Source organism: Tiliqua scincoides, chromosome 1 (assembly GCF_035046505.1).
Source record: "Tiliqua scincoides isolate rTilSci1 chromosome 1, rTilSci1.hap2, whole genome shotgun sequence".
In the NCBI taxonomy this organism is placed as follows: Eukaryota; Metazoa; Chordata; class Lepidosauria; order Squamata; family Scincidae; genus Tiliqua; species Tiliqua scincoides.
Window position 1 is genome coordinate 79,092,897 of NC_089821.1, and position 14,977 is coordinate 79,107,873.

The following is a 14,977-nucleotide window of genomic DNA, read 5'->3' on the forward strand; positions in this document are numbered from 1 at the left end:
ACCGTAAGTCTCATTCTGAGCCCAGCAGAGACCGTGGACGCACACACATGGCCACTGCTGGGCTCAGAGGACCTTCTGGAGGCCTCTGGAGGGAGGGCATGGAGGTGTGTGGGGTGGCCCCCAGGGACCCGATCTGCTTATAAGTGAATCTGCGGATCTACAGTGAATCTTCTGTAGTTGAAAGGGGCAAAAGGTAATCTAGTCTAAGCTCCTGTCAACATCCAGTAGCCATCCACTAGCCTCTCTACAAATTGACCAACACAATTCAAATACCAATGTACTAATAGAAAAAAAAATATTAACATGGATGCAGAACAGCAGCTGTGGATGATTCAAACAAGCCAGCCTACAAAATTTTGTGTGGTTCATTCATATTCAGCTGGAAGCAGCAGTGAAGTAGCAGGGAGGAAAAGGAGTGCCTGTCCTTTTCTTCTGTCTGACATCTTCTAATGTGACCTTGCCATCCATGTGAGTACCCAATCATATAGAGATCTGGTTTGCATGATTCTTCAGCCCTCTTCTTTTCAAGAAGGAGGAATCACACAAACTGGCACTGATCAGGCACTCAGGTGGCAATTCTGGGACATAGGCTTCTGTGTGTGTAACTGCTCACCCATTGTGTTATAGTGCCACTGCTGCCTGAATGAAGCAGGGTTCTAAGACAAGGCAGTCCTTGTCTTGGGGAGTGGTGCTCTACCACTGAGCTATGGCCCATGCTTTTCTTGCAGAAGAATCCAGGTTCAGTATCTGGTATTTCCAAAAAGAGCTGGGAAATTCCCACCTGAATCTCTGGAGTGCTGTTGCCAGTCGAAGTCAATAATAACAAGCTAAATGGGCCCAGTGACCAGGTGGGGTGTAAAGAAACTTGCTATGTAACCCATCTCCATTCCTAGGTTCACTAGCATATCCTAGCATGTCTTGATGATTTTTTCCCCCTGGAAACACATGTGGCAGTCAGGCTGATCTTCAGTTGAATATAATCAAATTGTAGACACCTCTGTGCCACCCAGTAATCTATCTGTACTGGTCACTGTTCTTGATAACCTATTAGAAGAAAAAATGGTTTATATGTAGTAGGTTTGCAGTCCTATGTACACTGAACCTGGGAGTAAGCCCTGTTGAATACAGTAGAACTTATTTCTTAGTAAACATGCATAAGATTGTGCTGTAAGTTACATCGGCAAATTGTTCCTAATTGGCTTTTGTCTTCACAGCAATTCCCGGTTTCTGATGATTGCTCTAGCTTATTCTATACCATTGGGTGTTTTTGCTGGGTGGTCTGGTGTTCTAGACTGGGTATTAACCCCAGCCCATGTAAGCCAGGTATGTATGTCTTGTGAATCTTGTGAGTAATGTCACGTGAATCTTGCTTATGCATGGCTGGCAATGTATTGGCTTTATTACTGTTAACTAAATAACCTTATTTAAATTGGACACACTAAAAATGATATATTGGTTTTGTGGTAAGCCTTTTCAACATTGTGGAACCAGTTAGGGGTTGAACAGACACTAAAAGTACTCACAGGCAAATGACAGGGTAAAGAAAGGTCAAAATCAATATCAATTTTCATAGAAAGATTACAGTTTAGGGACAATGTTAATTTTGAATTATCCTGAAAATCTAGAGAGAAGTGGATAGAGATAATTTCTCCCTACCATCATAATTTTAGAACTTACCAATGAAGTTAGTTCATTTAGAAGTTACCAATGAAATTTATTGGAAGTAGATTCAGGCGTACTTCAGGTCATTCAGGTCAGACCCAATGAACTATGACTTCTCACAATATATAACTTATGGAATTTCTGCCACAAGTGATGGTGTGATCACTGATGGTTGTCTTTAAAAAGAATTAAACAAATTCACAGAGGATACGTGGCTGTTACCATGACAGCTAAATAGAACCTCCATATACAGAGGCAGTTAAATACCAGTTGCTGAGAAACAAACATGCAAGCAACAGGGAAGAGTGATTATTTTAATACCACATTTTAATAAAAATGTGGGCTTCTTTATATCATGGCCATAAGCATCTGGCCACAGTGGAAAACAGAATAGTCAACTAGATCTGGTCCAGTAGGGCTCTTCTTATGATCTCTGGCATTGAGAGTTGCTGTGGTACTTTTATTTCTATTTTTATCTGTGTTCATGTTGTTTGAAGGTGGCAAATACCATTCAAATTACTTTCCACTTTATTTGAAATAGCATCTCATTTCTCACTCTTCAATTTTCTCTAGGTAGATGCAGGTTGGATTGGATTTTGGTCCATTGTAGGAGGCTGTATTGTTGGCGTAGCATTGGCAAGGTAAGAATTGCAGTCTTCCTTTGTTTTATATTTCTTCAGTGCAATGGTATTTTAGCTATACTAAAATGATAACCCTCAAGATTGTTTCCTGTCATCTATGACAACTGCAAGAGAACAAATGCTTTTCTCTGAGTTGATAATATGTTCATCTTCTAGCATAGTAATTTATGCATTTTGTGTGTGTGTTTTAGCCTGTGAGTATTGGAAATTCCATTTGCTCAGTCAACAAACTGAACAATTCATATTATTGTGTTTGACAAGTATTCCCTATCCACTTCATCTCAAGGTACACGTAGATAAAGTAATCAAGGAACCACTACCAACACCCCCTTTTAAAATATCTTGTTTGCTTGCAGCTTTTCAGTTATAGATGTGACGGTTTCGTCAACCAAGATCTTGAAATTTGCTGTCCTGAACTCTGAGCTAGAAATTAAGAGCCTAGATCAGTGTTTCTCAGCCAGTGGTATGGATACCACCAGTGGTACTTGAGGAATCCCTGGATATTTGCCTGGCAGTGAGACGAGTGATGTGACAAGCATTGGTAGGAGGCTTGGCTTGGTGGGCAGAGCTCCAAAGCATGCTTTTCACGCACTCTAAAAATCCCTCCTGTCCACTCTGAGCTCTTACTGGTGTTTGTCATGTTGAATCTGGCCTCTCAACTCAGAAGTAACTAGTGATGACATAATCACCAGTTACTTCCTGTGATACTTCCAATAGGTGGAACATGCAAAGTGGTACAGAAGGGAATAAATGTTGAGAAACACTGGCCTAGGGTATTAGATTATGTTGCCAGGGCCTCTGGTGTTTTCATTCATTGATACAGTTTGCTGTGTGAGCTACGGCTTGTGAAACTTGTCCATAGCAATGCAGTAGCAAAGATACATTTCAGATATTGCAGATGCTACCATAACGAATATTAGTGTTCTTCTAGCTTGTACGTCATTTGGATCATTCACTTAGGGCACAACCCTAACCCCTTATGTCAGTGCTTTCCAGCACTGATATAAGGACAATGCCGCTCTGAAGTAAGGGAACAAATGTTCCCTTACTTTGAGGAGGCCTCTGTGAGTGACACCCAACTGCAGGATGCAGCACATGTCCCATTGGCACCGGTATGCTAGTGCTGGAAGGCACTGACATAAGGGGTTTGGATTGCACCCTTACTTCAATAAGCATAATTTAAAAAAGCAGACTGTAGAAGCCAACACAAGCTGCGTTAATAAAGTGCTAGGCTTGGATATGAGATTCAGCTGGGGAGCTCAGTCTATTAGCCACTATGCTATACCAACTCAGTTTGTGTGAACAGTATTATTTTGGATCCTATTTTATTTTGAAACAGTGGTTTGAATAAGCCAGGTCTGGCTTGTTCTCATGTCATGGCCATCCTGGCTTGTTGGAGACCACAACTGGAGGCAGAATTACGCCTCCCTCAATGAAGAGGGGGAACATGTTTTGAATGCAGCAGAACATCATGCAAAGCCAGGGTGCAATCCTGACTCTGTGTGTTGTATGAACGGACCCATGCTTGAAAAATAGACAGTGCTGTTTAAAATGTCAGAAGTCAGAGATGGCACTGAACCAGATTTTCAGTGGTGAGAGAGCAGGTCTGAGAAAAAGAATGAAATGCCCCTGATTTCAATAGATTAAGGGCACAGAGCTGCAGCCCAAAATGAGCTGTACCTTTTATAACAGTAGTACCTTTTATAACCATATTTGTGTGGTGTTAAATTATTTCTTTCAGAACCTTTGGTATACTGGGTACCTCTTCCTGCTTATAAATTATCTTGTGCTGCTAAATTGGAGGCTTATGGAATTGAAGGGCCATCCTCATCTAGCTTTGAGTCTAGCACAGATTCGCTGACTCAGTCCCATCATGTAAATCTTGACCTTTTGTGGTAGATTAATTTGTTTAATATGTAGCCTGGTTTAAGCCTTGGAATATCTTCTTAATGTCTTTTGTAGCTGCTACAAAATCGGTTTCAAATTCTGTGAGGGAAGTTTTTGTAGAACCCAATGCCTCTATTCTTGGCCTGTTTGTGTTTTTAAAAAGTGAATAATCTGACACCAAATCTCTCTCTCTCTCTCTCTCTCTCTCTCTCTCTCTCTCTCTCTCTCTCTCTCTCTCTCTCTCTCTGATTGACAAATTGCATCATTTCAAACATGGGGATTTGTCACTTTTGATGGATGAGTCCCCTCTTTTAGGGCCTATTCAGCAGTTATCTGTATAAAGTTGAATCAGTGTCTGTGCTGACTATAATCTGCTGAAAATCGTAATTAGGAAAATTAAGTAATGATTCTTGTCAAGTGTGACAGGCTCATGTATTTCAGTATTTCAGTGTCGGGTCTGTGATTTACCAAGCAGGCAGCCTGGGATCTATTGGAATAGCTCAACTTGAGCATGCTTTTTATTCTCCCAGCTGCTAATTTTGAAATGAATGAAACCTCCACTGTTTTCATTTAAGAACAAATGTTTAGTTTTACTACCTCCTGCTCCCAGTTCTTCCCCTTGTGCCACTCCCCTGCCACTGCAGTTAAATTACAATATAATTTCATGCTGCTTGTGAGCATTAGTTACTTGCTAAATATAATACAGAAAGGGCACTGCATTCAAGTCTTTTTCCAGTCTTTCATGATGAAAACACTGTCATTTGGGATTCAGGCTATCTCTGCACACAGTAGAAATGTTTGTGCTTCAGTTACAAAATTGTGCCCTTCAGAGACTGAGTTGAAATAATGATATCTGAGAGCTCATTTTCTGCTACTTGTAGTATATGGTGCCACCTTCTGTATGAGGTGTGCCCTCGATCTTGCCACTCTTCTAGTCCTAGACCAGGTGCGATGAGATCATTTTTATGAGGTCTGTTTATGATTAAAGGGTCTTGCGCATTTTGGGCACCTGGCGGATGTCGTACCCTTTCATTGGCAGTTAAAGAATGACGCTTGAGGGAAGAGAAAAAGCAACTTCAAATGGTGACATTCACATGTGTGGTCTTTTTAACTATGGTGCAACACAATTCAGACTACTTTTTCCTTGGCATTTCTCTTGTTGTGTTTGCTAATGATCACAGATATTTTACAGGTTTTGCCCTTCATGGCTCAGAATGTCCTTTTAACCCATTTTTGCCTGACACACAGGTGTACACATTTGGTCCCTGTTGCGTATATGCAACATTGGGCAGAAATGGCTTAAATTGCAACAAAGTCAAAATGCAGCAACTTTGTAACATGGTGTAATTTCCATCACAGTAGGATTGACAGCAAATTATGACTTTTGACTATGGAAGCACATAATGTGAATTTTCTGGATCATATTAGGTCAATTGGGGTGGAGCAAGCAGTAGACTTGTTTGGGGCTCTGTAGCGGGGGGATAATTCTTCTGCTCTTCTGTGCTATTTACACTGCTGTTTTTAACTAGGATGCTGCACAGGACCAAATTGTGTAAACTGAAGTTAAAGGACTGTGTCAAAATTGGGCAGACAAAACAAAGGGGAAGGAATAACCAGACTAGTGTTGGAGTTGAGAGCAAATGAGAAAAATAAACACCAAGAGCTGCTAGGTACAGAGACAATACATCTCTGAATGAGACATGTTGTGGAGGAACAAAAGGAACCACCGTTGCCCTAATGCTGCGCTTGTAAGTTTCCCTAAAGCATTTGGCCAATGTTGAAAACAAAATGCATGACTAGATGGACTTTTGTCTGAACCATCAGGGTAGGTCTTTTGTTTTTGAGTTCTTAGTGCCAAGTTGGTGTAAGTAGGAAGTATTTTCCAGAAGAACATTTCAAGAGGAGGGAAACTTGATGATGGAAATGGGGAAACTGAGCCCAAGCACAGTCTGGGATGGAATAAGGCACAGAACCAGGAGTAAGAGAAGGAATCGAAGCATGATGGGAAAGAGATGAGTATGCATGGAATGATTATTCGAAAGCAAGCCAGCAAAGGTGGTGGTGATAGTCAGGGGAGATCATACAATCATGGAGATAGTTTGTTATATATAACTTATAGGCTACAAACCTTGTATTGCTGTAAGGTCAGTGATTCCCAAACTTCTCAGCAACAGGACCCACTTTTTAAAATGATACACTATTGGGATCCACCTATGTTCACAAGACTTTAAATGAGCAGGCAGAGTGGAATTCTCACCTCCTGCTCTTTGTGTAGGAAATGCGGGACACTCTAGGACAGCCATTTTCAATCACTGTGCCGTGGCACACATGTGTGCCGCAGTTGGTCCACAGGTATGCCTCAGGAGTTTGGGGAGGGTCATTTATTAGTATGGCCATTGGGGAATTTGAGCCCCCAACCTTGTGTGTTGGGGTGCCTTGTCAATTGTCAAAATACTGATGGTGTGCCTTGGCAATTCTAGGACCTTGTCAATGTGCCATGAGATGAAAAAGGTTGAAAATCACTGCTCTAGGATGTCATGTTTTCCCCTTAAGAATCAAAGTATCACATGCTCTAAATAATTCTTTCCTTGCAATTCAGACTCAAGTATAGTTGTTTTCTTGCAACATGTGAAGTGTTATAAAGAGTGATTTTTGTGTCTTTCAGGTTTGCTGATTTTATCAGAGGAATGCTAAAGCTTATACTTCTCCTGTTGTTGTCAGGAGCAACTCTGTCATCCATCTGGTTCACTTTGACATGTATAACTACTGTCATTCACCTACCTTTAACTACAGGTATGCTAATGTCTTGCCTGGACAAACACTTGTTTTGCTAGAAGCTCATCAGTATGTAGGATTCTGGGAAATCAAGTTTGTATTGCAGATTAATTACCATAAAACTGTGCTTAAATTCCAAATTAAAAATAAGGCAAGTGGAGATTGATATGCATAGTGGAATTTTTCTGCTGTCACTTCTGAACTATAACTCCCAAAAATGTAATATGTCTCAAACCACTTTATAAATTGCCCACACTGCATTCCCCAAGCCTCATGCAACAGAGTAAATTAGACTGCATTTTTGAATTTACAGTATAAGACCCTCTTCTGCACATGTGCAAGCCTGCAAATACAGCTGAAGAAACTCACTGCAGGGGGCCTTTAACCTGTTAAAGTAAGCTAGCTTTGACTACAGCTCAGTAAACATTTTGTAATTTTTACAATTGCCTTTGTCAAGCTTTTCAAGACTGCTATTATATGATTACCAACATTGGTTACAGAAAGTAATTAATTATGACCCTGTTGCCTGGTTTGCTTAGAATTTTAGTGTGTGACATGCGGTTGTATGGAATATAGCCCTTACCTAGCATCTGTGAATATGAACATAACTGGAACTAAAATAGGCATGATCAGTTGCTTGTAAGAAGTTATATATAAATGAATTTGCACTATCCTCTTTGCTTGCTCACATACCTTGGGTCTTTTTAAAACATGAGTCTTGTGTACAAAATAGTTTGTCTGCAGAATTAGACACATATGTTAAGACACATAGAAATAATGTGCTTCTTTAAATGGGTTTGGATCTAGATTGAGTAGAATTTCAGGAATGCCTTTTCTGTTTTAACATTCCAGGCTCTCTCCCCCCCCCCCCCAATAAGGTTACTTCCTTCCCTCAATTTGTTTTTGGAATTTGCAGAGCCCTCTCTGTTTCTCCCTGATATCTAGCTGATGCTGGTGGGATATTTGAATTGAGATTGAGGTAGAACTTTGATGTTTGCATATAGCCATTAAATTTTAATCCTGTAGTTTGCTTACTTTATTCATTCATGGGTTGCAGTCCATGCATGCTTAAGCCATTTCTGCCCAACGCTACATATATGCAACAGGGACCAAAAATGAGTTAACATGGAGTAAGTTATAGTGCACTCAGTGGAACTTGCTTCTGAATAGGTGTGGATAGGATAGGATTATACCAGTGGTTCTTGTGTGTTTTAGACCGGGACCCATTTTTCATGATGACAATCTATCTGGGACCCACTGGAAGTGATGTCATGCCCAGAAGTGACATCATCAAGCAGGAAGTGACATCACTGTGCCAATGCCAGAAGTGATGTCATTGAGCAGGAAGTGACATTACTTCCAGGTTCTCGCCTAGGAACTCATAAACGTCAAATGGCAAGAGAAAACATTCCAACGCAGAAGCTCTTCCCAATTCTCTGTCTCATGCTACCAAACATTCCACCTATAAAATTCAATATACTTCTTGAAATGAGGTGTGTGTGAAGGATGTGCTTGCTTCCGGCTAATGTTGAGCTTGACATAGATATATTTTGAATATGCCCATCAGTGTTCATGGCACTAACTAACTAACCAACCTGAAGCCTCCTACAGATCCAGCAAAACCAGACTTGTCTGCACACCTATAAGACAGGAGTCTTCCATCTCTCCTAGCCCTACAGATCACACACATGCTCAGTACTCTCCCCAGCTCCCCCCACCCCATCTCTTCTAGCCCTCAGATCACACACATGCTCAGCCCACTGTCCCCAGTTCCCCCACCTCTCCCTCTCCTGGGTGTCTCAGTGCTTTAGTTTCTGTATTTGCTGCACATCAAAATTTTCACCAAGTGAATTCTTTATTGTGGGAGGAAGATCCTTTTCTATTCCTGAATCCTTTCTCCCAAACTTTGTGCAAGGATCTTTGAAAAGGAGCCCATTCGAGGCGGGGGGGAGGGGCAGCTTCAGACTCCCACCTGAAATTCTAGAGACAAGCTCTGCTCTGCTCTGCCAGTACAGCCACACTCACTGGAGAAATGAAACAGGTGCTGCCTTGCTCTTTTGCACCTGCGCATGCCGTTCTTTTAGACCCAGAGGGGAGAAGCTTTTCTCTCTCTCTGCAGGACTGATACAGGCTTGGAAAAGGGCGGCGTCCACTGCCAGATTCCAAGATGGTGTCGCTCAGCTCATTTTGCCAATATCCAAGATGGTGCCACCCAGTTCATTTTGCCAGTTTCCAAAATGGTGCCACCCAGCTCATTTTGCCAGTACCCAAGATGGCATTGCCCTGCTTTTCATGACCCACCCAAAATCGGGTTGCGACCCACAGTTTGAGAACTTCTGGATTATAGCATTGGTAATGTAGGTCCACATTCATTATTATTGAATGGGAAAATCTGCTGCCATGTCAAATCCCCCACCTCTCTGGACTTGAGAGACGCTCTTTACACTCTCACATAACACCAGAACCAGGGGACATCCACTAAAATTGAGTGTTGGGAGGGATAGGACAGACAAAAGAAAATATTTCTTTACTAAGCGTGTGGAACTCCTTGCCGCAGCATCTTCCAGACAGCATCTGGCCTGGATGCCTTTAAAAGGGGATTGGACAAGTTTCTGGAGGCAAAATCCATTATGGGTTATGATATGTGCAGAACTTGGGCTCAGTTGACTGCTGTAAATTGGCCTGAGGGGATCGTAGCCTGTGCCTTTCATGAGCCAATAGACAGTCTGAGTTTGTCTGAGCCAATCATTATAAAGTTTTGTTTGAGCCAATGGGGTCACTGTTGAGGAAAGTTAACTGAGTACCTTGTAACAAGCCCTTGAGAGTTGGAGGACGAAATGGAAAACTGCTGCAGGAGAGAAGGCTGCAGTACCAGTGGAGGAAAGGTAGAGGCTGCTGTCTGCAGAGCCACTGAGGCTATAAAAGAGGCTGCACCAGCAAAGAGCTCAGAGACCACCAGGGAAGCGCTGCAGAGAAGGAGCTGGAAGAGCAAGCTGGAGAGACTACCAGGGAAGAGCTGCAGAGAGGAGCTGAACCCTGAACTCTGCAGGAGAGCTAGGAGAGCTGCTGGAAGGAGCCCTGGGAGAGAGAGCCTCTTGCTGGAGCTGAGAACCAGAGGGGAACTTCCATCAAGCCTCCAGCCCTTGGCCTGCCTCAAGTCCTGCTGCCTCCTGCCTGCCTAGTGCCTGCCTGCCTGCCTCAGGTCCTCTCTCAATTGGGAGAATTTGAAATAAGTTCTCTCCATTTGTTTGGTTCAGGTTCCGTTCCTCCTAATAAAAGTTTGGTGTCAGTGATCTCTTCCGATCCTGCATAACAATTACAAGCCATGATGTAATTACAAGCCAGGTGTATGTGCAACCTCCTGATTTTAGAAATGGGCTATGTCAGAATGCCAGTGCAAGGGAGGGCACCAGGATGAAGTCTCTTGTTATCTGGTGTGCTCCCTGGGGCATTTGGTGGGCCGTTGTGAGATACAGGAAGCTGGACTAGATGGGCTTATGGCCTGATCCAGTGGGGCTGTTCTTATGTTCTTATGACTTCTCAGTTTAACTTATTTCTATTCAGTTTGCTAAAAGGCCTGCCGGTTAAGTAGCTTGAGCATCTTATGAGGCTGCTATATTAGTCCTTAGAATTTAGTCCTTAGAATTTGTACTCCGGGAGTACAGCAGGCATTGGACACCTTGGTTGAGTCTTTGTGCAAATTTAGACAACCATTTAAAACATCAACTTTGGTTCTCCTTTCATTTGGGAGGTTTCCTTCTGGAGTAGGAGGCTTAGAAGATCTTCATTTAAGTGGAGAGCTGTCTGCCTGAATGTGTTGTACAAATTGCATAAGTACAGGTTGAGCCTCATTATTCGTGTGGGTTCCATTCCGAAAAAAACACACTATAGGAAATCAATTTAAAAAACAAAGTTTCTTTGCTCTGGTGATTTAAAAACATCCTTGTTGACCTTTGTGATGTAAGATGAGCGTCATTAAGAAGACGATCTATCAATCAGTCGTCCTCCAAGAGCTTACAAAGGCACTTCACTCAGCCCCTCCCTTCACCAATGCAAAGTGATCACCTTTCTTTCACGTGCTCAGGGGGAAGGAAGGGGTCACCTGGAGAGAGAAGGATTGATGGATTGTCAGCCAGCTGCCCTCTTTCTCTCTCATTAAGGAGGCTATTGTTAAAGGACTGTTCAGTTTTTAAAACTGATTTTAAAGGGATGCATTTTTCCCCTTCTCCAAGGATCAGCACATTCCTTCTCATTTGCAGGGGCCATTCGTGTTGAGTCAAATTCGTGTATAAAAAATCCATGTATAGATAGGCTGAACCTATAATATCCAGTCTGAGAGGACTGAAGAGGTTTGGAGCCACATCTGTACCCTCTTAACATAAGAACAGCCCCACTGGATCAGGCCATAGGCCCATCTAGTCCAGCTTCCTGTATCTCACAGCAGCCCACCAAATGCCCCAAGGAGCACACCAGATAACAAGAGACCTCATCCTGGTGCCCTCCCTTGCATCTGGCATTCTGACATAGCCCATTTCTAAAATCAGGAGGTTGCACATACACATCATGGCTTGTACCCCGTAATGGATTTTTCCTCCAGAAACTTGTCCAATCCCCTTATAAAGGCGTCTAGGCTAGACACCAGCACCACATCCTGTGGCAAGGAGTTCCACAGACCGACAACACGCTGAGTAAAGAAATATTTTCTTTTGTCTGTCCTAACCCACCCAACACTCAATTTTAGTGGATGTCCCCTGGTTCTGGTATTATGTGAGAGTGTAAAGAGCATCTCCCTATCCACTCTGTCCATCCCCTGCATAATTTTGTATGTCTCAATCATGTCCCCCCTCAGGCGTCTCTTTTCTAAGCTGAAGAGGCCCAAACGCTGTAGCCTTTCCTCATAAGGAAGGTGCCCCAGCCCAGTAATCATCTTAGTCACTCTCTTTTGCACCTTTAAGAAACCTTTAAGAAACCTCGGTGTCCCTAGCTTGAGACTGTTCTCCCTGTTCCAGAAAAGGGCATTGTTAGTGATGGGATACTCCCTTCTGCTCTTTGAAAAATTAACAGTCTGTGTAATGGTTGGCAACCTTCAGTCTTGAAAGACTATGGTATAAGCCTACAGCACCCGGTATTCCCAGGCGGTCTCCCATCCAAGTACTAACTAGGTCTGACCCTGCTTAGCTTCCGAGTTCAGATGAGATTGGGCATCTGCAGGGTAACAGTTGCTGTAGTCTGTGTAATTAACTTTGAGATTTAGTTTTTGTGGCCTTTTTTTGGAAGTTGTCTAGTTATAAAATCTCCCCTTTCCCTAGCTATGGACTTAGTGAAAGCGCGGTTCATTAATTTAAACCTATCTTTATTGAAATTAACTTTGAGAGTCCAAAATTGTCCTTGGTGCATAACTATAAACCAGAGATGAGTGCGGCATATTGAAATATATGTCGAACTGGGAGAAAATATCACCTGAATTACTGATCCTATATGTTTCAACTGGTCTATTATATGATCTGTTTTTCAAATTTTAAAGTAATCAGCTTTGAAATCATTTTCAAAGTATTTTTAGTGATTGAACATATCAAACTTTGCAGTATGTGCTGTCTTTGGGATAGCAAATCATTAACACCATTTGGGGTTTATACCAAGAATCATCATTGGATGCAAGCAGAATTTTTGTCTGAACTGATGAAGTGAGATGAACTTATAAGTCCACTTTATTTCTTACTTACCAGGACAAAAGTGGACAGAAGTCAGCAGGTGAAAATAGTTTTGCACAAGCACGCGCACACACTCTGTCACCATCACCAATTCAAAACAGAACTGGAAGATGATATTACACCTTGCTAGTCTCGAGCCACTATGTTGTTGGTGCAAAGAAAACATGAGACATCAGTCTCATCATTTTATCTTGGTGTTTGGAGCATCTAAGTCTGTGGCATGGCATTTTCTTAGAATGTTATAGTGGTGGTGGGTGATCTTTATATACGTTTGCTGTAACACATGGGGATTATTAAGCTTTTTCTGTTAACTTTCCACAAGACTGGAGGGTGAGCTTTTGGCGGATCTTTGCAAAAGTGTAAAAAGTAAAGCATACTCATCTACAGTGAGGGTACATTCAAAAGTCTTTCAAGGCTATGGTTTATTTTGTGTAACTATGGTTAGTTTGTCTAACCAGCACTAGTCAACAAATCCATGATTTATTTTAGTTCAACAAACTAGGAATAGAAGCTATATTTTGAAGTTGGTTTGTTAAACAGAACTGTGGCTTCATGTAAACAAAAATCCTAACTCCAGTGTCTCTTCGCTCGCTCACGCTCTCTCTCTAATGGCTCTGCCCTCGCAGCACAGCTGCTCAGTTGGAGAGCTGCTCTTGACTGCTAACTTCTCGCACTGCTCAGAACAGTTGTCATTCTCAGTCATGGTTCTTTGTGATGTCTGAACTGACCCAGTTCTAAATTTTTAAAGAGGAGAACATTGATCTGTGTTTCAGCAAATGAATTGTGTCTTTTTTTTTTTTTGCCATTGTCAATTGCCCATATAACTATACGGTTATTAGAATTGCTGGTGTAATAGTATGACTTCAGTTGAGGATATAAGAGATTCCTGAAGGGAAGTAGCTTTAAGGAATTTATAAAAAGTTTGGTCTTGCCAGCATAATGTTGTCTGCTTTTCCAATCTGTTGTAATGACGACTTCACTACTGTGAATTCTACCAGTCTTGCAGTGGATGTGTTGGAAAAAAATAGAGTTTTCAGACTCGTTTGTGATCAGATTTGTGTTGAAGATGTGGGATATTATTATTATTATTATTATTATTATTATTATTATTATTATTATTATTAAGAATATTTATATGTCTATCGCTTCCCAACAGGAGTAGTTCACAAAGCAGTTCACATAGTAAAATAAATCAATAAACTGTTTTATGTATCCAAAGGGCTTACAGTCTTAAAAAATTCAGATGAGACAACCACAACAGCTACTGGAAAGAACTCCATGCCAGAGTGAAGAGGTATTTGGGCTGGAGATACTTGGGTATACACCATGTTTTAGAGAGCAGAGAATCTTGTAAAATCTGCTTCATGTGCAGATTTTTATCAGACACCCAAATTAGACTTATTGGTCTTGAGGAAATCAGTGGGTACAGCCCTAGTCTACAACACATTTTTCAAGATGGTTGACTAGCAACTTTTCTTTTAGTTGGCAACTTGCATGGTACTCTGTAAAAATCAACTCCATATGTTCAAAAACAGTGTCGGGTTCATCGTGACCATGTAGCAAAAGAACATGGTAGTCCATCAGTGTTTATAATTCCTGTTCTTGTATGCAAAGTGTGTTGTTGAACAATCCCTCCCATAGCTTATTACTTTTTCATTAGAACAGCGAACAATTTTAATAATAATAATAACTTTATTTTTACCCCACCTTTCTCCCCGAAGAGCCTCAAGGCGGCTTACAACAGGTTAAAAACAGATTAAACAACATAATTAAAAAACAGATTAACAACATAATTTAAAAACAGATAAAAGCATATTAACACATATCATAAAAACAGTAGTCAGATAACAGTAGTAAAAAGGTAAAAAGAGCATAGAGCAGCAAGTCATAAAAGAACCAGGCCTGTAAAAAATTAAAAGATGTTAAAAAGGCCGAGAACTCAGAAGGCTTGTTTAAACAGAAGGGTCTTCAGGCCTCGCCGAAAAGTCTCAGAGAGGGAGCCATTCTTAAGTCAAGGGGAAGGGAATTCCATAGCGTTGGTGCCACTACTGAGAAGGCCCTATTTCTAGCTGCCGCCCCATGTACCTCCCGCGGCGGCGGCACTTGTAAAAAGGCCTTCTCTGATGACCTAAGAGGACAAGCTGGATTGTACAGAAGTAGGCGATCTCTAAGATACCCTGGCCCAGAGCAGTATAGGGCTTTAAAGGTCAAAACCAGCACCTTGAATTGGGTGCAATTTTGACTGTCCGTCCTGTTTTTTTCAGACTAGTGTTGAGACTTTCATATGTGTGATCAAAACCT

The 14,977-nt window shown here is 41.6% G+C and overlaps 1 protein-coding gene and 1 pseudogene across 1 annotated transcript in view; one reads left to right on the forward strand and one right to left on the reverse strand.

Moving 5' to 3' along the window:
• SLC49A4 (solute carrier family 49 member 4) overlaps positions 1 to 14,977 on the forward strand; it is an 84,906-nt gene that overhangs the window by 45,099 nt on the left and 24,830 nt on the right. The window contains exons 5-7 of the mRNA XM_066611770.1: positions 1,215 to 1,323; positions 2,236 to 2,303; positions 6,856 to 6,983. Coding sequence (XP_066467867.1) covers positions 1,215 to 1,323; positions 2,236 to 2,303; positions 6,856 to 6,983 — 305 coding nt within the window. The remainder of the gene's footprint in view (positions 1 to 1,214; positions 1,324 to 2,235; positions 2,304 to 6,855; positions 6,984 to 14,977) is intronic.
• LOC136638076 (5S ribosomal RNA) lies at positions 12,076 to 12,195 on the reverse strand (annotated as a pseudogene).